The 22,718-nt window shown below is 36.8% G+C and overlaps 1 protein-coding gene across 1 annotated transcript in view; it reads right to left on the reverse strand.

Annotated features, from left to right (window-relative positions):
- The window catches only part of ALMS1 (Alstrom syndrome protein 1), a 172,005-nt gene that overhangs the window by 60,892 nt on the left and 88,395 nt on the right, over positions 1-22,718 (reverse strand). Inside the window, exons 14-15 of the mRNA XM_012646415.1 lie at positions 18,651-18,776; positions 3,960-4,130 (exon numbers count right to left, since the gene is read on the reverse strand). Of these exons, the coding sequence (XP_012501869.1) occupies positions 3,960-4,130; positions 18,651-18,776 (297 nt within the window). The remainder of the gene's footprint in view (positions 1-3,959; positions 4,131-18,650; positions 18,777-22,718) is intronic.

Consider the following 22,718-nt stretch of genomic DNA (forward strand, 5'->3'; position numbering starts at 1 on the left):
GTTATAGCTTTTTAAATTTGTCTAATATTTTCTATTTCTCTTTTCTTTCTGTTTTTCTTGATCATTTTTCATTTCCTACCTGTGAGTAGGAATACTCTTCAACAAAGAAACCAGAAAGGCAATAGAGTTTACTAAAAACACAACAAATACCAGTCTTGTTATTTACCATGCTACCTCTTTTAAATTTATTCATTTTTCTAATTTCTATTACTCCAATCTTCCTAATCTCTCAGTGTCTTCTGAAATTTTTAGATTATTAAAATTTTTTAATGTTAATAAAATATTTCAGGAATACTAAAAGTGCATAATATAATGAACACCAAAGTATCTTCCATACAGCTTAAGAAAGAAAACATTGTAGATATAATGATTTCCTGTGTAAGGTCTCAATGATGCCATTCTCTCTTCTCAAGAGTAACCTTTGTACTGAATTTAGAGTTTATCAATCTCAAGGATGTTTTTCAACTCTTTACTACAGTGCATATAATAATCAACAATGTACAGTGTTGTCATGCATGTCTCTAAACTTTATATAAAAAGTATAATACTGTATGTACATTTAAGCAACATGCCTTTTTCACTCAATGTGATTTTGAGATTTAGTCACATTAAGATACGTGACTGATTCCAATGTTAGGTAGTACTCTATTGTATTAATGTATCAATTCACCTGTTGATCAATTTATGGCTTTGAAAAGTATTGAAAGGAAAAAAAAAAGTATTGAAAGGCTTTTTAGTATTGAAAAGTACTGCAATGAACATTCTTGTAAAATTTCTTTGTAGGTTGTATGAGTTCCAAATATCTTCTCTCAGTCTCTGTCTTGTCTTTTAATTGATTATGGTACCTTTTATGCACACTATTTTCATTTTAATAATGTTGCTTTGATTACATTTTTCCTTTAGGATCTGTGCTTTGTGGGTTTTGTTTAAGAAATCCTTAATTATCTCATGGTCATAAGGATGGACCATCTAAATTCTAAAAGTTTAAAGTTTTCCTTTTTACATTTAATATGCCTAGAATACTGTACATTTTGGTTTAGGTGCAGTAGTGATTTATGTGATTTTATTTTTTCCTGCATACATAATCAGTGGTCCAAACATTATTGAATAGTTCATCTTCACCCTTTCTCCATGGATTGTTATGCCATTTCTGTGTATATTAAGTCTCCACATTCATGGGTGTGTTTCTGGGTAACCACTGTTTCATTTTTCTTTCTGTGTATTCCTTTGCAAATGATGTCTTAAATAAACTACATGTGTAATGAAGTGTTGGTGTCTGATACGGCAAGTTCCCTTACCTTATTCTTTAAGTGTACTTTTTGATTTTCCATAAAAATTTTAGAATCAGCCTGTCAAATTCCATGAAAAATCCTATTGAAATTCTGAGTAGCAATGCATTGGATTTAGAAATTAATTTGGGAGAACTGACATCTTAAGTTTATTATTATGATTGTATAATCCTCCAATTATTTAGGTCTTCCTTAATATATTTTAATGTAGTTTTATAATTTTCTCTAAAAGAGTCTTGTACATCCATTTTAGACATTTCTAATACCTTATTTTTTAAAAAAGATCTCTCTTATTGTGTAGAAAAACATGCAGAAAAATGCACAAATATAGAGCTCAGTGAATTAATAAGCAAGTGTATATAACCTTACCTAGACCAAGAAATAAAATCTGGCGAGACGTCTACATGCTCACCCCATTCTTCCTTCCTACCTCCTTTGTGCTGAGGGTAACACTTACCTGACTTTAATATAACAAACTAGTTTTGAATATTTTTTCAACTTTTTATGGAATAATATAGCATTTTTTGTTGTGTCTTGCTTTTTTCTCTCATGTTGTTTGCAAGATTTAGTGTTGTTACATACATTTATCCTTCACTCATTCTCATTTGCTAATTAGTATTCAATAGTGTTAGTATTCCATAATTTATCCACTCCACTGGATAAATACTGGGCATCTGGGTAGTTTCCAGTTAGGAGTTATTAGAAATACTGCTATGAAGAATATTTGTATATTTGTCTTTTCGTGCTCGTGTGAATCCCCTTCTGTTGAGTATACAGTTAGGTACAGAACTGCTAGGTCATATAGCCTACGCTTTTGTGTAATTTAGTAGATAATGCCAAACTGCTTTCCAAAGTCATTACACCAATGTATACTCTCACCAGCAGTGAATGAGTTCTGCTTGTTCTATATTCTTAACAACATAGTATTGTCTTTTTCATTTCAGTCATCCTTGTGAGTATGTAGAGCTACTTATTGTAGTTTTAATTTGCATTTTCCTGGTGATTAATGAAGTAAAATATTTTGTATATGTTTATTGGCTGTTGGATATTCTCTTTTGTAAAGTACCTATCCAAGTCTTTTGCCCATTTTTCTGTTGGGTTGAATATCTTTTTCATATTGATTTGTAAGAGATCTTTTTACACTATGGATAAAAGTCTTTTGTAGGATACATATATCACAAATATCTTCCCTACTCTGGCTTGCCTTTCACTCCCTTATTTGGTATTTATAATTTATAGAATTTCTTACTTTAACATGTGCCATATTTGTCAATATTTTTCTTTATGGGTGCTGGGTTTTCTTTTTGGGTAGGGGGATCCAGTTTAATGGTGAGGTATAGCCAGTGAGTTATTCCTGCAGATTCTGATGGAGCTCACTTAGTTCCCTGCCAATTTTCCCATATCTGCCCTCTCCTGAGGTATCTGACGGTGGGACCTTAGGGTTATCTGTGTCAACCAAATTGCCACTAGCATACAGGTAGTAGCAAACAGGTAGGGGATTTCCTAGCACGTGAGGGTTTTCATTTGTGAATTATATTTTGTAAAAATATTTTTCCTTATTATTTACTTGGCAGTCTCAACATTAGCTGGCAGATATACCTTTCATCTCATTTCAAAAGGTATTTATAAACAGACTTCAATATGCTTTGCAGTGCAACAAAAATTACCTAAAAGAATAAATGTGTGTGCTTTGGCAAGCAGACCTCACCAATTTTCCTCACAAGGGCACTGATGCCATCATACAAAGTCATTAACACTATGCCAAAACTAGAACACAGAGCCACCCTATGTTTAAAAAGTACCCTGGGATCAGTAGCACTTATTTGGCTAATAGTTACACATAGGAATAAAAAAATGTGAATGTAACAAATAAACACAGGCAATTATACTTTTAGAATTTTTAGTGACTATTGGAGTTTTCATTTAATAAATATTGTTAACATCATGTATCAACTAAAGAAGTACAATGTCAGAGATGCAGAAGAAAAAAAGCAAGTGGATCCCTAAAGATTAAAAGCATTTATAAAACAGTGAGACTTCTATATAGGAATAAGGTTGAAACTCAAATACCCACAGTGACCAGAGAGCTAAGAAGGATGAATGAAGCAGACTGGATTTGAGAGTTGTGGAGGCTGAAGCAAACAGGAGAATGGATGTTGTGTCTGCAGTGGATAGCCATGGCTAAGCTGCAGCTGATTATTGCCATGAAAGAATGTGAGCCAAATGTAACCAGATATTATGATTTTTTAAGAGAAGCTCAAAATCTTATTTTTAAATGTTGGCAGCCAAATAAAAAAGTTTTAAAACATCATGTGAGCCACATATCTCCCTGCAGAATCTAGCCCACAAGATGTTAGTTTGCAACATCTGAAAGAGATAAATTCATGAGGCAATTTAATCAAGACTCTTTTATGGATTTTAGCCTCTAAAACATACTTGACTAGACATTATTTCATTTCAAAAGTTATTATACATCGTATTTTATTTCCCATGGTGAAAATAAAGCTTACAGTTTTCAAAAATTTTACCTTCTTATATACACCCAATATAACAACAAGGAGAAAAGTTTGCATAACAAAGCAGGAAAATGGATAAAAATTAGACAATATTCTCATTTAGGATGAAAAAGGCAGGGGGGAAGCCACAGAATATACTATGCCAATCCAGTACCTGCATTATCTTTTTGCAAGGGTTTTTTCCCCACTGGCAAGAACGCCTTACTCATTGCCCTCTTACTGTAGATCCCTTCTTTATGTTTAATGTTAACAGTGGCTGAGAGGTCATCATTCCTCGTGCCTAGCACCTGAGATGGGAAGTCTGGAGCAATGGCATCATTGGATCCTATGGAAAAATGGGAAAAGTAATACAATTAACACAAACATAGACATGAAGTTGAAAAAGACTTTTTAAATAATTGCCTCTTAGACCACTTCTATAAAAAAGGTACTATGATGGGAATGTTGTAAGGCAATTAGGAGATGTCAGTCAAACTGAAGCTATAAGACATATAGAATAAATTTCAACAATACGAGGCAGAAAAGCAAATGACGTAAGAGAAGACATATAAAGTGGAATGTCAGTTCGAGAGGGAATGTATTTCTAGCTCAGGAGGGTTTTTGGATGAAGGAGAAAAATGGATTGTGCCTTGAAGAAAAAATGTGGGCTTTTTGATATGGAGAGGAGGGAAGCAAGGCATTGTAGGCAGAAGTTACGGTGTAAACAAAGACAAGGAGTATATATAAGAACAGTGGACACTTTTGCGGTCAGGCTGGATTGCAGAATACTTTAAGGAGAGTGGTAAGATATACTAAAAAATAATTGCTTGGGACAAAATTAAGCAGTAAGTGGAATCCCAAGCTGAAGAGTATAAATTCTATTTTACATTAAATGCAACACTGTTGAAGATTTTTAAATATGATAATATGATTAGCTACGTTTAGGAAGATTAATCTGACGATACAAAAGATAAAACATTAAAAGGAAAATGATACATGATAAAGAAATAAAAGGTTTCAAAGTATTTAATCTTCTTTTAAAATATGTTTCAATATTCCTACATTCATGATAAGAGAAACTAATCTATAATCAATGCCTCATCAAACAGGCAAAAGAACATTTCTGGACATATAAAGGTTTGTAGTAACTATAGAATTATCTTCTACACAATGGTTTTTCTTTTTAATCCAAGATCCTATACTTTGTGTATTTCCTGAGCTCCTAATACGTGTATGACAATAAGAGCTGGGTAAGTACCAGAATCATCAGGACAGTGAAAATAAATATAAATAAGCTATGAAGGGGTCTTCAGGACAGACTGCAAGGATAAGACCAAGCCTTCTGGGTCAAATCTATGGATTATACTGGGCTCTTCTCAGCTTCTGTAACATCACTTTCAATTATTATCCCACCTCTCTGGAAAATCCTTATCATCCTTTCTTCTACTGAATCTCTCAATGCTGTAGCTCCTCAAGGGGTCACACTGGGCTCTCCTCTCTTCCTAGGTCAACTCATTGACTACGAAGGTATGGCCCACTATCTATGTGCTGATGACAACAAATAATGTACCACTGGCTGAGACCTTTCTTCTGAGCTTTGGGCTCTAGCATTCCAGGAAACAGATGACTCTTAAAGCATTTTTATGGAAATTAGAAAAAGATGTCCCTTCCGCAAATATAAAATTTTAAGTTACTATATATTGTGGTACAACACAAAAACTATAAGTGGTGGTCATTCTCCTCATAAATCCTCCCAGATTCCAGAGAGTACACAGCAGCAGCAGCAGCAGCAGCAGCAGCAGCATGAACACTCTGCACCATCACCCCTCCTCCAAGACAGGTCACCCTGTCAGGTTCACAGTTAGTTGGGAAACAACAATTAAGTCTCTGAAGGCAGTGGGTGATGAGCAAGAGAATTAACTTCAGTGGAGCTGAGAGGCAGCTGAGAGAGAGCACAACCACATGCATGTGTGTATGCCAGTGAGTGTATGTGTGCTTATTTTCCTGTACCTGTGCATAGCTACAGTGTGTGCAAGTGTGCATTTATGCTTGGAGTAGCACAAGAATTAAAATTATTGCTCCAGACCTCTAACTAAATATCTGGAATGTTCATGCCTATCTGTGCGTTTTCATAAAAGATACTAAGTTTATGATGTAAATAGGGCCACCTCAATTATGTAGTGTCCTTCGTGTACAACTTCAAAATTTATAAATTCACTCTGCCTACATTCAACTGCAGACCTAACATCTCTATGTGGATGTATAACAGGAATCTCACTTTTAACATGTCCAAAGCAGATATTTTGATCATTTCCCCCAAATCTGCTTCTTCCTTAATCTCCATCTCAGTAAATGGTACCTCTATTCACCCAGTGGCTCAATCTAGAAAACTAGAAATCATTTTTTCCCACCTTCTTCTCTCTCACTCTCCATGCTCCATCACCAAGTCCAGGAGGAACTATTTCCTAAAAATAAGTTGACTGTCCACTTCTCCCTATCTCAATTGACATCACTCTAATCTTTGGCAATGACTATTGCAACAGCCTTCTAACTAGCTGGTGTCTTCACTTCCACTTTGACACTCTCCACCTTAACTCTCTACCTTCCCATATACAATCCATTTCTCCATATAACAACCAAAAGAAATTTCTTTATGTAGTAGTTAGAATAAATTTTACAAATGTAAATCAAACCACAATTTCCTACTGGAATAAAATCCAAATATTTTAATATGGTTTATAAGACCCTGTGTGATCTTGAACCTACCTATTTTTAACCATATTTATCCAATCACTCTGCTCTACCCTGTTAATTAAAATTTATGAGAGGACATTGTATTGCACTAGGCCCCAACAAACCAAACAGAAATGGAGTCACTCATGCTAAGTGCCACACGATCAAACTAAAACTTTAAGTAAGTAGGAAAACTCCCAAACAGACCAGTTTTTCCTAAAAACAGGAGTTTCACAACCAACCGAAGAGAGTCCAGTCGACCTGAGCTGGCATAAAGTTCTCTCTGCTTTAATTCTTTTAAAGGAAGTAACCTGATATTAACCAGTATACTTTGTTTGGTATTACAGATGATCCTTGACTTATGATTGGGTTACGTCTTGATAAATTAGATGTAAGTTGAAAACATTATGTTAAAAAAATGCATTTAATACACTCATCCTTCTAAACATCACAGCTTAACCCAGTATACTTTAAACATGCTCAGAACACTTACATTGAATGCAATGATCTAACACAAAGCCCATTTTAAAATATAGTGTTGAATACCTCATGGAATTTATTGAATACTGTACTGAATGCATATTGCTTCTGCACCATCATAAAGTCGAAAAATATTAATAGTAAGTCAAACCATTGTAAGTCAGGGACTGTCCATATTCTGTTTCCTTGTTCCTGCTCTGGCTACCTTATTAAAACCAACTGTTCTGCCATGGACAGCAGAGCACCTTTTCTATGTTATAGAATTGGATGTTGCCCAATTCATGAATCATGAATAAAAGCCAGTTAGATCTTTAAACTACATTTGTTGAAATTTTATTTTTTAACAACCCATACTGCCTTCTTTCCATTTGTCAAACTGCATCAAGCTCAAGTTCCTTCCTACTTCAGGGCTTTGCCTATCCTGTTCCCTCTGGCCAAGACATTCTCGCCCTCTACTCTTTGCCTTCCTAACTCATCCTTTAGATCTCAGCTAAAAAATCTTCCTTGAAAAGACCTTCATAAGCTCCTAAAACAAAATTGGGTCTCCTTGCTTGTTATGTTTGTATTCTTTTTTATTTTCTTAGCACTTATCATCTATAATTATATACTTATTTGTGCTTTATTTATTTAGTATCTGTCTCCCAAATTGAACATAAGCTCCATGATAGGAGAGGTCATGTTTATTTTGAACACTCCTATAAATTGTAGCACCTAGCATAGTATCTGTCTGGAACATGGTAATAGCTTTAATACCTATTGGTTGAAGAAACAAATAAACATGACCTGACAGCTTCCTGTCATTAAACAAAAATATCAATCAATCAATTCTACAGTCACTGTAGAAAATTTAGGAAAAGTATGAACGAAACTACAAAATAAAACCCAACCAAAGCTTGGTTATATATCCTCTAATTGGAACATATACTGGGATCACACTGTACATAGTTTCATTATTTTTCTTCACCCATGTAGAGACACATTTTAAATGGAATTTAGGGTTTAAAGTCAGCACATAGGTTAAACACTTTCCACACAAGAGTCAAAATCACTCTTGAAGGTACCTTAGGAAGGCATGTGTTGAAACTCGTATCTTGTCTGCTCAATAAACCCACCAGAGTCCATTTTTTCCTCCGGGCTTGCAACATATCACTATACCTGAATCTGAGCACCTGATGAAGTACCTGGCTTGTGCTAAGAAACTGCATTGTATCAAAAAGACATTTCTTAAAACTCTAGAATCACACTTAGGCAAGCAAGAAAAGATGATTACACTATAAAAGGCAAATAAGGACTACAATGAGCTTTGAGAATGGGTTTTTCAACCTTTCATTTCATACTCTCCCATGGTCATATGAATCTGCAGATTACTTTTCCAGTATAGAGATTTTAGCAATATTGACTCTTACAATCCATGAGCATTAGATGCTTTTCCAGTTGTTTGTGTCATCTCAATTTCCTTCATCAGTGTTTTGTAGTTCTCCTTAAGGAGATCTTTCACCTCCTTGGTTAAGTATATTTCAAGGTATTTTTTGTTTTTGTTTTTTGTAGCTATTGTAAATGGGGTTGAGCTCTTGATTTGATTCTCAGCTTGCTGTTTTTAGTGTATAGAAATGCTACTGATTTGGGTATGCTGATTTTGTAACCTGAGACTTTACTGAATTAATTTATCAATTCCAGGAATCTTTTGGAGGAGTCTTTAGGGTTTTCTAGGTATAAGAACACATCACTGGCAAACAGAGATAGTGTGACTTCCTCTTTTCCAATTTGGATACCCTTTATCTCTTTCTCTTGCCTGATTGCTCTGGCTGGGACTTCCAGTACTATGTTGAATAGAAGTGGTGACAGTGGGCATCCATCCTTCTCTTATTCCAGTTCTTAGAGTGAATGCTTTCAGCTTTTCCCCAGTCAGTATAATGTTGGCTGTGGGTTTGTCTTATATGGCTTTTATTATTTTGAGGTATGTTCCTTCTATGCCTAGTTTGCTCAGGGTTTTTATCATGAAGTGGTGCTGGATTTTATTGAATACTTTTTTTGCCCCTATTGAGATGATCACGTGGTTTTTGTTTTTAATTATTTATGTGGTGAATCACATTTATTGATTAGCTAATGTTGAACCATTGTTCCATCCCTGGGATGAAACTCTCTTGATAGTGGTGAATAATCTTTTTGATGTGTCTTTGGATTCCATTTACTAGTATTTTGTTGAGGATTTTTGCATCTATGTTCATCAAGTTTTTGTTGTTGTTGTTGTGTTCTTTCCTGTCTTTGGTATCAGGGTAAAGGCTTTGTAGAAAGAGTTAGAGAAGATTCCCTCCTTCTCAATCTTTTCAACAGTTTTGGTAGATTTGATACCAGCTCTTCCTTATAGGTCTGGTAGAATTCGACTGTGAATCCATCTGGTTCTGGACTTTTTTAGTTGGGAGATTTTTTAAACTAGTGATTCAATTTTGCTACTTGTTATTGGTCTGCCTACAATATCTATTTCTTCCTGATTCAAGCTTGGGAGGTTGTGTGTTTGCAGGAATTTATCAATTGTCTCTAGATTTTCTAGTGTGTGTGCATAGCATAGTATTCTCAGATGATCTTTTGTATTTCTGTGGTGATGCAGTTTGCATGTATGTCCCTTCCAAATATCATGCTGAAATTTGATCCCCAATGTCGAACGTGGGAGGTGTTTGGGTCATGGGGGTGGATCCCTCATGAATGGTTTGCTGCCCTCCCTGTAGTTATGAGTGAGTGCATGCTTTACTAGTTCATGTGAGAACTGGTTGTTTAAAAGAGTGTGGGCTCTCTTGCTCCTTCTCTTGCTGTGTGACACACCTGTTCTCCCTTCATCTTCTACCTTGATTGATTGGAAGGTCCCTGAACCCCTCACCAGATGCAAATCCTGGTGCCATGTTTCTTATACAGCCTGAAGAACGCTGAGCCAAATAAACATCATCTTTTGCAAATTACCTAGCTTTAGGTATTCCTTTACAGTAGCACGAAATGGACTAATCCATGTGGTATCAGTTGTAATGTCTACTTTTTCATTTCTGATTGAGCTTAGTGGAATCCTCTCTCTTCTTGGTTAATCTAGTGAGTAGTTCATCAATTTTATTTCTCAAAGAACCAACTCTTTGTTTCACTGGTTTCAATTTCATTTAGTTCTGCTCTGATCTTTGATATTTCTTCTGCTAGCTTTTGGTTTGGTTTGTTCTTGTTTTTTCTAGTTCCTGAGGTGTGACATTAGGTTGTTAATCTGTGATCTTTCTTTTTGATGTAGGCATTTAGTGCTATAAACTTCCCCCTTAGTACTGCTCTGCTATATCCCAAAGATTTTGAATCATTATCACTCATTTTGAAACATTTTTAAATTTCCACCTAATTTCATTGTTGACCCAAAGATCAAGCAGCAGCAAGTTATTTAATTTAATTTCCATGTATTTGTATAGTTTTGAGAGTTCCTCTTAGAATTGATTTCTAGTTTTATTCCACTGTGGTTTGAGAAGATACTTGATATGATTTCAATTTTTTATAGTTTAAGACTTGGGTAATGGCCTTTATATAGTCTATCTTGAAAAATGTTCCATGTGCTGAGAAAAATGTATATTTTGTAATTTTGGGGTAGAATGTTCTGTAAATGTCTGTTAGGTCCATTCATTCTAGAGTCCCATTTAAGTCCAGTGTTTCTTTGTTGATTTTTTGCCTCCATGATCTGTCTAATTCTGTCAATAGAGTGTTGAAATCTCCCACAATTAATGTCTTGCTAGTTTATTTCTTTTCTTCATTCCAGTAGTATTTGTTTTATGAATCTGGGAGTTCTGATGTTAGGTGAATATATATTTAGGATTGTTATATCTTATTTAATTGATCCCTTTATCATTATATAATGACCTTATCTTTTTTGCTATTGTTGATTAAAAGTCTGTTTTACCTGATATAATAGACCATTTATATTTAATATTAATATTGATATGTGAGATACTGTAACAAACATTATGTTGACTGTTACTTAGTTGCTTTGTATTCTGCCTTGTGTTACTGTTTTATAAAAGGTGTATTTTTTTTTTTCAAATGTTTTTAGACTGGTGAGTATCAGACTTTAGTTTCAATGTTTAAAACTCCTTTGAGTATTTTTTGAAGGGGCTGTCTAGGAATGGCAAATTCCCTCAGTGTTTGCTTGTCTGGGAAAGACTTTTTTCCTCCTTCATTTATGAAACTCAGTTTTATGGGATACAAAATTCTTGGCTGACAGTTATTCCAACTAAGAAGACTAAAGACAGGACCCCTACCCCTCCTGATTTGTAAGGTTTCTGTTGAGAGTCTGCTATTAGTCTAATAGGTTTTCCTTTGTAAGTTATTTGATGCCTTCATCTCACAGCTCATAGGATTTTCTTCTTCACAGTCTTTGGCCAGTCTGATGACTATGTGCCTTGGTGATACCCTTTTTGCAATAAATCTTCCAGGAGTTCATTGAGCCTCTTGTATCTGGATGTCTAAATCTCTGAGGTAATTCTTCCACTATTACTCTCTGAAATAGATTTTCCATGCTTTTTCGCTTTTGCTTCTCCCTCAGGGATACCTATGATTCTTATGTTTGGGCTTTTTACATAATCCCTATTTCTCTAAGACTTTGTTCATTTCTTTTGACATTTCTTTCTTTATTTTTGACTGATTAGGTTAATTCAAAATCCTTGTCCTCAAGCTCTGAAATTTTTTCTTTTGCTTGGCCTAGTCTGTTGTTAAAACTTTCCACTGTACTTTAAAATTCCCTACAAGACGCTTACATGATCCCAGAAGTTCTGTTATGTTTTTCTGAAAAATATTTATCTCTTTAGTGAATTTTTCATTCATGTCCTGAATTATTTTTTTGGTTTCTTTGTGTTGTCTTTCAACTTTCTCGTGTATCCCACTGAGCTTACTTGCAATCATATTTTGAATTCCATATCTGACATTTCAACAATTTCCTTTTGGTTGGAGTCCACTGCTGGAAAGCTAGTGTGATCCTTTGGGGGTATCAGAACAGCCTGTTCTTTCATATTTCCAGAGTTCTTATGCTAGTTCCTTCTCATCTGGAATCTCTTCCCTCAACTGAAAACAGATAGCTTTGCGGTTCATCTGTGTTTCTATGCTGGGAACACCGATGCTCAGTGTAGAGAGGGAGAGAGACACTGCCTTTTAGCTCGTAGAATTAAGTACCCACTATGGTGTCGCTGGCAATTTGGGTCAACTGGATCTCAGACTCCTGGGAGAGTGTTCAGGTGCCAGCAGAGGTGGTCTAGGTTAGGTAATCCCCAGTTCCTGGGCCCCTGGATGGTATGCTTGAGTCCTGGGGTGACCAGACCAAGACCAGGCTGGCAAACTTGCCCTCAAGCCTGAGTTCAGGCATTGGCTATGACAGGGAACAGGGGGATAATCTCTTGGTCCAGAAGAATGCTCAAGTAGGAAAAGAGTAGATGCACAATGAGCCTCTAACAGGGTGGGTGGGTCCTTCTTGGCAAGATTAGCAGAGGCAGGCAGCTGTGGGGTGCACAAGCCGCTTATACCTCCCTCTCTTAGCAGTGATAGTAGTCTCTGTCCTTAGTGGGGGCACAAAAGTGCCCGGATTCTCAGCTCCCACCCTAGCCCAGTTACAGCAGAGGTGGTAGAAGTAGCTCAATCTGCTGTGTGCAGGGCTACCAGAATGGCTGTGGGCTGTGGCTGAAATGCTCCAGCGGGGGAGTTGTAGTTGTGCCTGGGACTTGCCTCCAAGGATGGGGTAGGCTCCTCTCAGAAGAGACAGGCTGCTCAGGGAAAGGACTACTAGCTTCACCCTCCCTCACGGGAGACAGTAGTTTTTGTCCTTGGGGCACATGGAAGTGCTTTCTGTGGCTTTTTAAAGGGAAAGGAGTGAGCCCCGAGTTCTGTGGAAGCCTGGGTGTGATAGGTGCCCTGTAAGAGGTAGGAACAGCTGCTCCCAAGTGCCCTAGCTTAATCATGCCCTGTGAAACCTGTGCCAATCCCAGGCAAAAAACAGCTATATCTACCTTGGCAGCAGGGGGCAGGGGAGAGGATGAGGAGGAGAAGGCTCCACTTGGGAGGGAGCTGGCACCCTCATCCCCTTTGTCCTAAGTGGCCTTCTGGCATGCTACACTCTCTTCCAAGCTAGAAGCGGCTTGCCCTGAATGTCCATGCTTCAGGAGACCCACAGTTCCTGTAGGGCCCACTGATACCCCAAAGCCACTTCAGTCCAGGGTGCTAGGGAATGCTGGCTATGGATCCAGTAATTTAGAGACTAAGGGGCTGAGATTCCCCAGTTGGAACAGGTACAAAAATGCTGCCTATCTGTGAAGCGAGGAAAATAAGCCACACCTTCTGCATAACCTGGGCATGGTGAGCAGAATACTAATGGGGGTGTACCCCTTCTGCAAGTCTAGAACTGGCCATCTTGAAGCACACCACATCAAAAGCTTGGGAGCAGAAGCAACTATGTTCACAGCATTGGGCGGTTGGAGGCGGGGAGGTCCCCATCTCCATGTCTCTTCCCAGACTTTGGCGCTGCTTCTGCTCTGGAGTGGAGACACTCTCCTACCCTACAGACTCCACTCTGCACCCACGTCTCCACTCCTGCAAGGGGTGCAGACAACTTCAAATCACGAACCAGGGGCTCTCAGGTGCACAAGAGTGCGTGTTCTGCCTTCCTCTGTCCTAAAAAGCATTCATTCATGGTACTTCCCAGTCCCCTTGGGGCAGTCTCCTCCACGGGTCAGAACTCTGGGAACACTGCTGCTCTCCTATGTCTTCCTGTTCCTTTGTAGTTGTCACAGTTCAAGCAGATGCTGAGGAATGTTTGTGTAGGATCCAGTGACAAGGAGACTAAGAAGCTGTGACTTCCCAGTCAGGACAGAGGCACCCAGCATGTGCACAAGCAATATGGTGCCCACTGTCTCAGCTTGGGTCTGTGGTAGAGGGCAATGACCCTTTTTGGGCCCACAACCCAATGCTGTGATCTCAAGCTCTCAGTTCACTGATGGCACCAGTGCCTGGATTCATGAGGACAACAGGGCTCTCTGACAGATCAGGAGCTAGTAAACTGCTAGTGTGAGGGGAGGAGTAGTAAACACTCCCACCTACCCTTTTCGATGGACTCTGAATCCCTCAGGGGTTGGTCTCTGCAAAATCTTGCTGCTTCTTGTTTTCACCTGTAACTTCTTCCCATGGGATCTCTGATAAGGGTAAATTCTGGCACCTTTCCCTCAGTATTCCACCTAAGCTAGGCTTTCCACCTGAAACTTTTTCTTCTTCTTAGGACAATCTGGCAACCGATGTCACTAGTCAGCCATCTTGCCCTCTCCTCCCAGATATAGAATTCTTGGTTGATAGGTTTTTTTTCCACCGGCACTTTGAATATGTCATTTCTTTCCCCTTTTTTTTTTTTGCTTTTAGAGACAGTCTTGCTTTGTTGCCCAGGCTAAAGTGCAGTGGCACAATCACAGTTCACTGCAGCCTCCAACTCCTGGGCTCAAGTGATCCTCCTGCCTTAGCCTCCTGAGTAGCTGGGACTATAAGCATGAGCCACCATGCCCAGCTAATGTTTTTTTATTTTTTGTAGAGATGGGGTCATGTTATGCTGCCCAGGCTGGTATTGAACTCCTGGATTCAAGTGATCTTCTACCTCAGCCTTCCAGAGTGCTGGGATTACAGGCTTGAGCCACTGCACCCAGCCTGAATATGTCATTTCAATGCCTCTGGCCTCCAAGGTTTTGATGAGAAATTATCTGTTAATCTTATTGTGAATGTCTTGTACATGGTAAGTCACCTCTCTGGATGTTTTCACGATTCTCTTTGTCTTTTGACAGTTTGATTATGATGTGTCAAAAGATGTGAATCTTTTTCAGTTTATCCTGCTTAGAGTTCTTTAAGCTTATCAGATGTACATATTAACAACGATCTTCAAATTTGGGAGATTTCTGGCCATTGTTTTTTCAAATACTCTTCCAGTCCCTTTATCTTTCTCCTCTCCTTCTGGAATCACCATTATGTGTATATTTGCAACTTGATGGTGTCCCATAGAACTGAGATTCTAGACTCTGTTCATTTTTCATTCTTTTTTCTGTTTCTCACACTGAATAATCTCAATTGACAGATCTTCAAGTTCATTGCTTCCTTCTGCCTACTCAAATCTGCTACTGAGCTCAAATTTTTAATTTGGTTATTGAACTTTTTAACTCCAGAATTACTATCTGGTTTCTTTTTATAATTTCTATCTCTTTATTGATATTCTCTATTTTGTAAGGCCACTGTTCTCATACTTTCCTTTAGTTCTTTAGACCTTGAGTTCCTTTAGCTCATTAACACATTCTAAAATAGCTAATTTAAAGTCTCTGGCAAGTAAGTGCAGTGCCTGTGTTTCTCCAGGGACAGTTTCTTATTGCTATTTCTTCTGTGTATGTAACATATTGTTTTTCTCCCATATAATAGGAAAAAAATTTTAATGAAAATTGTTGAAAACTGGACATGTAAATTGTTGAAAACTAGCATGTAAATAATATAATGTGGCAACTCGGGAAATCAGATTCTATTCCCATCCCAGGGTTTGCTGCTGTAGCTTTATGTTGTTTGATTAATAACTTTTCTTAACTAATTCTGTAAAGTCTATATTCTTTGTTGTGTTTGGCCATTGAAGTTTCCACTCAATTGGCTTAGTGGTCAGTTAATGTCTGAATAGAGATTTCCTTAAACACCTAGTACTAATAAATCTCCCAGTTTTCACTGAAAGGCTCTGTGCACAGTGGGACATGCCTTCAACACTGACTCAGGCAGTTGTTAACTCTACCTTAGCCTTCCTTTTTCTTCGTGTACATAGCTGCAAGGTCAGCCAGAGATAAGAGCTAGGGATTTCGGTCTTTCTTGAGCATACACCCAGGCCTATGCATGTGGTCTCCTTAGAGACGTAGAAATATGTCAGAGATTTTCAAAGCATCTATGAACATCTCATCTTCAGGTTTTCCTATTAAGTTTTTTAGTTAGTCTATTGTTTTCCTCAACTTTTAGCCTTTACCTCAGGCATTATGATATTAAAATAATTCCCTGTAAATGCTTGTGACAAATACCTTTCCCTCTCCTTCCTCAGAGGCTTTTAGCACTAGATGGCTCCCAGTCAGGTCAAATAAAGACAAGCCTTTTGAGTGGAATCTTCCATGGAACCACCAGACAGGTTAAATACTGAGAATTCTTTGGGAACGAAGTTTTGAAAGAGATCCAGCTTCGTTTTGCTTCCTCCAGTCTTGGGAAAGAAAGCTGTTATTTTTCAAGGCTATCACTGAGCTGAAATGCTGGGAATGAAACTAGGGCAAGTTAAAATGCCAAAGCTTATTGTTCTTACCACAATTCAGCCATTTTTCTTGAATACATGTTCCCTGGGTTGCTGCAAGCCTTTGGTTAATTTCTAGAATTTTGAAAACATTTCCTGAAAAGTTGTGTCAGGTTTTTTCGTTGCTTTTACAGAGGGGAAAATTTTTGGAGTTCTTTACTCCACCATTTTTGCTGCTATAACTCCCTACCTGCCCCCCCTTAAAAAATCTCAGCCAGTTCTCTTATTATGGCTTTTTGCTCTGATTGACAATGATTATCAACATTTAAATAATTTAATGTCTATAATGAATGTCAGGGTGAAGTATAAAATGGCTTACAAAAAAAAAGGGATGGTGCCTATTTTCACAGGGCTAACTGTCCCCAATATAAATGAATTTTTATATACTACTTAAGAATGTTAATGGGCCTAAGAAGTAAATGTCTAACATCTATCTCTTTCTTTAGGAGGTTGTTTCCATTGCCCTGTACTTTTGCTTTTTTTTTTTTTTTTTAAGGATCTTATGGGCTCTATTATTTACTCATTCTCAAGTGAGAAACAATCTTTTTGGCCCAAATATTTGCTAACAATGGTGTATGGCTTGTTCTTGGCCCCATACTCTAATTGGATCCTCTCATATCTTTGGATGTACAATATAATGATGTACAATATATTGACAGACAATAGAATAAGAACAATTCCTAGGCTTTCAACTAGTCTACTGATCTAAGAAAGAATTGTTTTCTATTCCCAACTTCCTCACTCTCAGAATAGATGGAGAACATGAAAAACTACAGCCTCAAGTGTACATAACTACTAGATCTCTTTCTGTCTTACTGATGCATTCAGTACTTTATCAACAAGGCCAATATTTCTCAGGATATAATGCACTACCAGAGTTATTTTCTCCTCCCATCACCCATCACTATTCAATCTTTCTCATAGTATTAGGGATATAAATGGATAGCAGGACACTGGAGACATCAAAAAGTATCGAGACACCTGACCAAGTATTTCTAATGTCTACAGACTTCTGTCTTCTGAACTACGAGTAAGTGGGATCAAAGATTTTCCTACCTGGAATCATTTAAGGTAGCTTGTTTTCTTTCTGTAGCCATAAAGTGTATTTTTAAAATCATAGCCTTGTAGGGCGTGGAAATTTCTTCATTTCTGGCTATAGATTCAACAATTAATCCTAACATTTGGTAAGCATTTTTGTGGTTCTCTTTTTCAGTGCCATCATAGTGGGAAATTAGGAGAGGTTATTTCAGATGTTTTAGTGCAGCTACCATTAAAAATTAGTTTTCATATAAAAGTAACAAAAAAATCTGCCAAATACCAGGGACTTCTCCTCTCTTTGTAATTTCCACACATATGAATATGTTTATGAAAAATGATGAAGAAAACAATTTGTCTAAAGTGAACCAAGTCATCTCCAGTGGATCACTCAAAATATTATCCCATCAATCAAAACCCCACACCACACCAACTTGGCACCCTTAACTTAAGATCCCCACAGGAAACATTTATTTATCTCTTCCATGGGGTGCTATTCATTTCCTAAGTCTGCGGTTCCCCTGTAGTGAACTCACAGAGATGCTGCAGGATATTTAAGATTCCAGGGAAAGAACAGTGATATTTGACTGTTCAAGCTCAAGGTAGTTCAAAGTCTCAACATCATAAACTACTAGCTCAAAGCAGTTCAAAGTGTCAACACCAGATTGTACTATGCTTTCAATGCTATTGAGTCTTTGCAAAGCTGGATTTTTGGCAGTTGCTGTAATAAAAAGCAGGGAATGAGAATGGCTGTGTCCAATCTCAGCTCAAAGTTTTGGAAGTTGTACAGTGCCCAACAGTTGCACATATCTTATTAGTAAGTAATTTTGGTTATTTATAAACAAAATATTTTTTCAACAACCAAAACCAAAAAGAAATAACAGTTTCATTAAGTTGTTAGATCAAAACAATAAGTATTGATGTCCTAATACCTTAGTTGCTGTTTGAAAAAATAATTGTTGTATTATTCGTAAGGCTGAGAAAACACAATCACTGAAACACTAAGGGTACTATGAACCAAGAAAGCCTGGAAACCTTTGCCCTAGATAGAGTCCACTAACCCAAACAATTGTCCATACAATTTTCTTCATCAAATATTTATTAAATGCTTATATGTATATATCTGATCAAAGAACTCACCTATCTGAACCAGAAATCAAGGCATGAAACACTCCATATTTCACTGAAAGGTTAAAGAGCACTGAGCTTTCATTTGTCATATCAGAATCAACAAGAAAACACACAAATAAAATTTCAAAATATAAAATGGTTTCTGCATAATACCTGAATGTGAGCTCTCAACGGTGGTATCTGATTTGGAATCCAGAAATGAGGGAATTTGTCCCAATTGTGGAACATAATACATCTTCGTACTACCAGAAGGCTTATATGGCAACAATACAGGCTGGCCTAGAGAGGTAAAAATCAGAACAATTAATAAGAAAACATTCATTAATTCACTGAACAAATATTAAATGCATCCCTTGTGCCAGACAGTGTTCAAGATTCCTGGAATATATGAGTGAACTAAGTAGAGATATATCTCTACCTTCAAGAAGAAGCAGAATTCTAAAGGGAAAGATAAGTAAACAATTAACATATTAAATGAGTAAATTATCTAGTATCTTAATAAAGTGGAAATGACATGGAAAAAATTAGAAATGCTGAGAAATATTAGAAATACAGTGAAAATTAGGGTTTAAATGTAGGAGAAATGTAGTTTAAATAGGATGGCAGGGGCAGGTTTCATTGAGAAGATGAATTTTTAGCAAACTATTTCATATACAGATGACCCTAACTAAAAAACACTTTATTGTATATTAAACCCAAACCTGGTCATTGTTAACCCCTACTATTGGTTTTATTCTGTTCCCAGAGTCATAGAAAATAAGTCTAATTCTCTTTAAATGGCAGAGCTTCAAAACAATATTTCCATTGCAAGAATATAAATACTCAACATTAAGCAAACACATAACAGAAAAAAATACAAGGTCTTACCACTCAAAGATAACTATTATTAACATTTTAAAGTATACCCCACCCAGCTGTTCCCTGTTTCTTATTTGTCTACAAAGTTGTATGAATATAGTACATATAATTCAGAATTAAGCTTTCTTACTTTACATTTGTAATAAAAATATTCATTTTATTTCTTATTCTTCACATTTTTATGGTTATACCACAGAATAAATGTATTCAACCCTTTCCCTAATGTTGAAAATTTAGGTTGAGTCAAAATTTGCAGTCATAAAGAATTCTGCGAATATAGCTTTTCCTGTTTATACTTAATTCTCCACTGCCACCCATCTCAGGTAAATTCTCTGATTACAGAATGAAATTTATACCATTTTTGAAGTAAAAAAAAAAATACTAACTACTAAATGGTTTTCTAATATGTCTGTGCCAATTTACTCTTCCTCCAACAGCAAATGTACAGTCATTAAGAAATAATTCTTAATAGGGGTAAACAGAATCTTCTTTAAATTTGCTCGCATATGATTATTGCTGAGGTTGAACTTTTCTCTATATACTTGTTTTTCATCCATGGTATGGTAGAAACCGTCAAATGTCCCCTCATACCCATCCCCCTTTCATATATATACTATATTTTCCAATCTCCCTTACAGCCACGTAAGGACATATGACTAAGTTTGGCCTACAGGATGAACATGAGAATACATGCAACTTCTAGGCTTTTCCATTAAAGCCCCACACGTCCTAAGTACTGCAGATCATGACAACTGCAGCAGTTACACAGGATCCAGAGATGGAAGTCACACTGCAGGATGCCAGAGACACCAGACACAGAGCACAGCTACCTGCTGTAGGCCCCTTACCTGTAGTTTGGAGTTTCTGTGATAACAGCTTATCCTGTACCTTAATACACACTCAGTAAGCAATCAGCCAACTAATTTTAAATCCACTGGTGCCGCCCCTTACTACCTATGTGATTGTGAACAAATTACTCTTTTTTTTTTCACCTGTTTCCTCACCTACAAAATGGGCTTGATAATACTACCTACCTCTTACAGTTACTGTGGAAATTTAATGAATTAAAAAATATAAATTACATCAAAGAGTAATTTTAAGATGTTTAGAGATAAAGTGCTGAGTTCTTCCACCCCCCTTCTCTCTGAATAAGTAATAAATTTATCTTAATAATACATTAGGTAATCCCTATTTTTCTTCATTGTGAACAAGAGTTACTCTTTTATTCCCCCCAAAATGTTCTTTTGTTATTTTTCCTGATGGACATTCAGATCAATTAAGCAAGTTCAAAAGAACAATTTTATTGGAATTTTGGGCAGAATTATGTTAGAGTATAAATTTATCTGGGAATAAATGAGATCTTTATAATATTCAGCCTTCCTATCCAGAAATAAACCCTTCTCTTAATTTAGTCAACTGTTCTTTTCTATCTCTACACAAAGGATTAGTGTTTTCTGCATATAGATTATTTAAAATTTTTGTTTAGGTTATTTCTAAATATTTTATGGGGTGGTAAAATATTCTAAATATTTTATGGGCTCACATGAATAGTACTTTGAAGATAGCTACCATTTCTCCTGGCTAAATGCCTCCAGTTCCTTCAATTTATCCTTATCCTTATAGATCATGGTTTTCTCTAACATCCTGTCATGACTTCTAGATGCATTCTTAATTGCCCATATCTAGTTTATAAAAATCAAATCTTCTAGATAGATTCTGATAGTCCCAGAGTAGAATGAGGTCCCTTTCATTGTGGACACAATAATAATCTTTTTATTATTTAGAATGATGTCACCATCCTTGAGAGCTCCATCATTCTGATGACTTATTTTGGCAATGAATTCCATAGTTAGATCCCTGCTTCCAACAAGGACCTCACTTCACAGTGAAGAAATAAGACAAAAGGCTGATGCCTACAGGGATTCACTGTTCTCATTATGTGCCTTGTCACCTACAACAAACCTAAACCTTAAAAAAAAAAAAGGGAGTGAGGTATTTACTGGTAACTGTTATGGCACAAGCCAGAGGACACCACTTTCTGAGGGTGGAATGCTACTGAACGAAGTATGGGACATGCTCTGAACCATATATGGCACTTTCCTATACCAAGTACCAGACAGAATGCATGCATTTGGGAACAACGGTAGAAGCTTTTTTGGAATTGTTTGCTTTCAATCTTTGTGACCCTGAATTTTGTTAGATGGAAGATCTTAGAAATAAGAAAGCGAAATTTCTACCTGGGACAGGAGCCATTTTGCATTTTTTATATCACTAAAGCAAAACATGAAGCAGCATGCAGAGTGCTAACTAAATCCACGAATGACCTGAACGATCAAGAAGAAATAAGGTTACCTTAAAAAGGAAATCATTAGGAGTAACACCAAGGGGACCACCTTACCATGTCTGGTGACAAAAATTGTCAAAAAATGACCCTAACCCTATATATACAGAGTTAGTAAAGTCTCAGACAACTTAAGAATATCTGTACTACTCTATCAGGCAAAAATATGAAAGAGGGGAAAGAAAGCTATAGCCCCCACTTCTACTTGGTCATTGCTATACTTATTGTTAGAATACTGATTTATTAATTTTCTTCCTCCACCGGCGTATATAAAGCTTGATAGCAATGGTTAAATTTATCATTTAATTCACAGGTTGTAGACAATTAACATCAATGACTGGGCAAAATTACAATAGACACAGAGCAGGAATGGCTATCACATGGAGATGGAGAATCTGGAGACAAATAGCGGCTTTTTGAAGGTCTCGACAACTTTATGTTTGGATGCAAGTAGTTTTAAGGTTACTTTGGACTGTCTGCCTAGGGGAAGGAGTGAGTATAACACAAATAACAGCTGCTTGTGCGAAATGCAGAAAGGACTTGAGAGTGCTAGAGAAAAAAGTTCAACTATAAAAATTATTTCTTCTAAAAATTAAAAATAGAATCAAATATAAATATACAGTATATTACTTTGTTAATTCAGGGTAGTAGGTAAATTGTCATATGTTTAACATACTACTTACTTATTTACTTACTTAGAGACAGGGTCTTGCTGTTACCCAAGCTGGAGTCTGTGGTGCAATCACAGTTTACTGCAACACTGAACTCCCAGGCTCAAGCAACCCTCCTGCCTCAGCCTCCTGAGTAAGTAGGACTACAGGCACATGCCGCCACTCCCAGCTAATTTTTTTTATTTTTATTTTTGTAGGCACAAGGTCTCACTATGTTGCCTAGGTTGGTCTTGAATTCCTGGCCTGAAGCTCAAAATGTTTTTATAGCAAAAAAACAAACAAACAAACAAACAAAAAAACCTCACGAAATTTTACTTTTGACCTACAGTATTAAAAATAATACTGTATTAA

Source organism: Propithecus coquereli, unplaced genomic scaffold (assembly GCF_000956105.1).
Source record: "Propithecus coquereli isolate 6110/MARCELLA unplaced genomic scaffold, Pcoq_1.0 Scaffold243, whole genome shotgun sequence".
Lineage (NCBI taxonomy): Eukaryota > Metazoa > Chordata > Mammalia > Primates > Indriidae > Propithecus > Propithecus coquereli.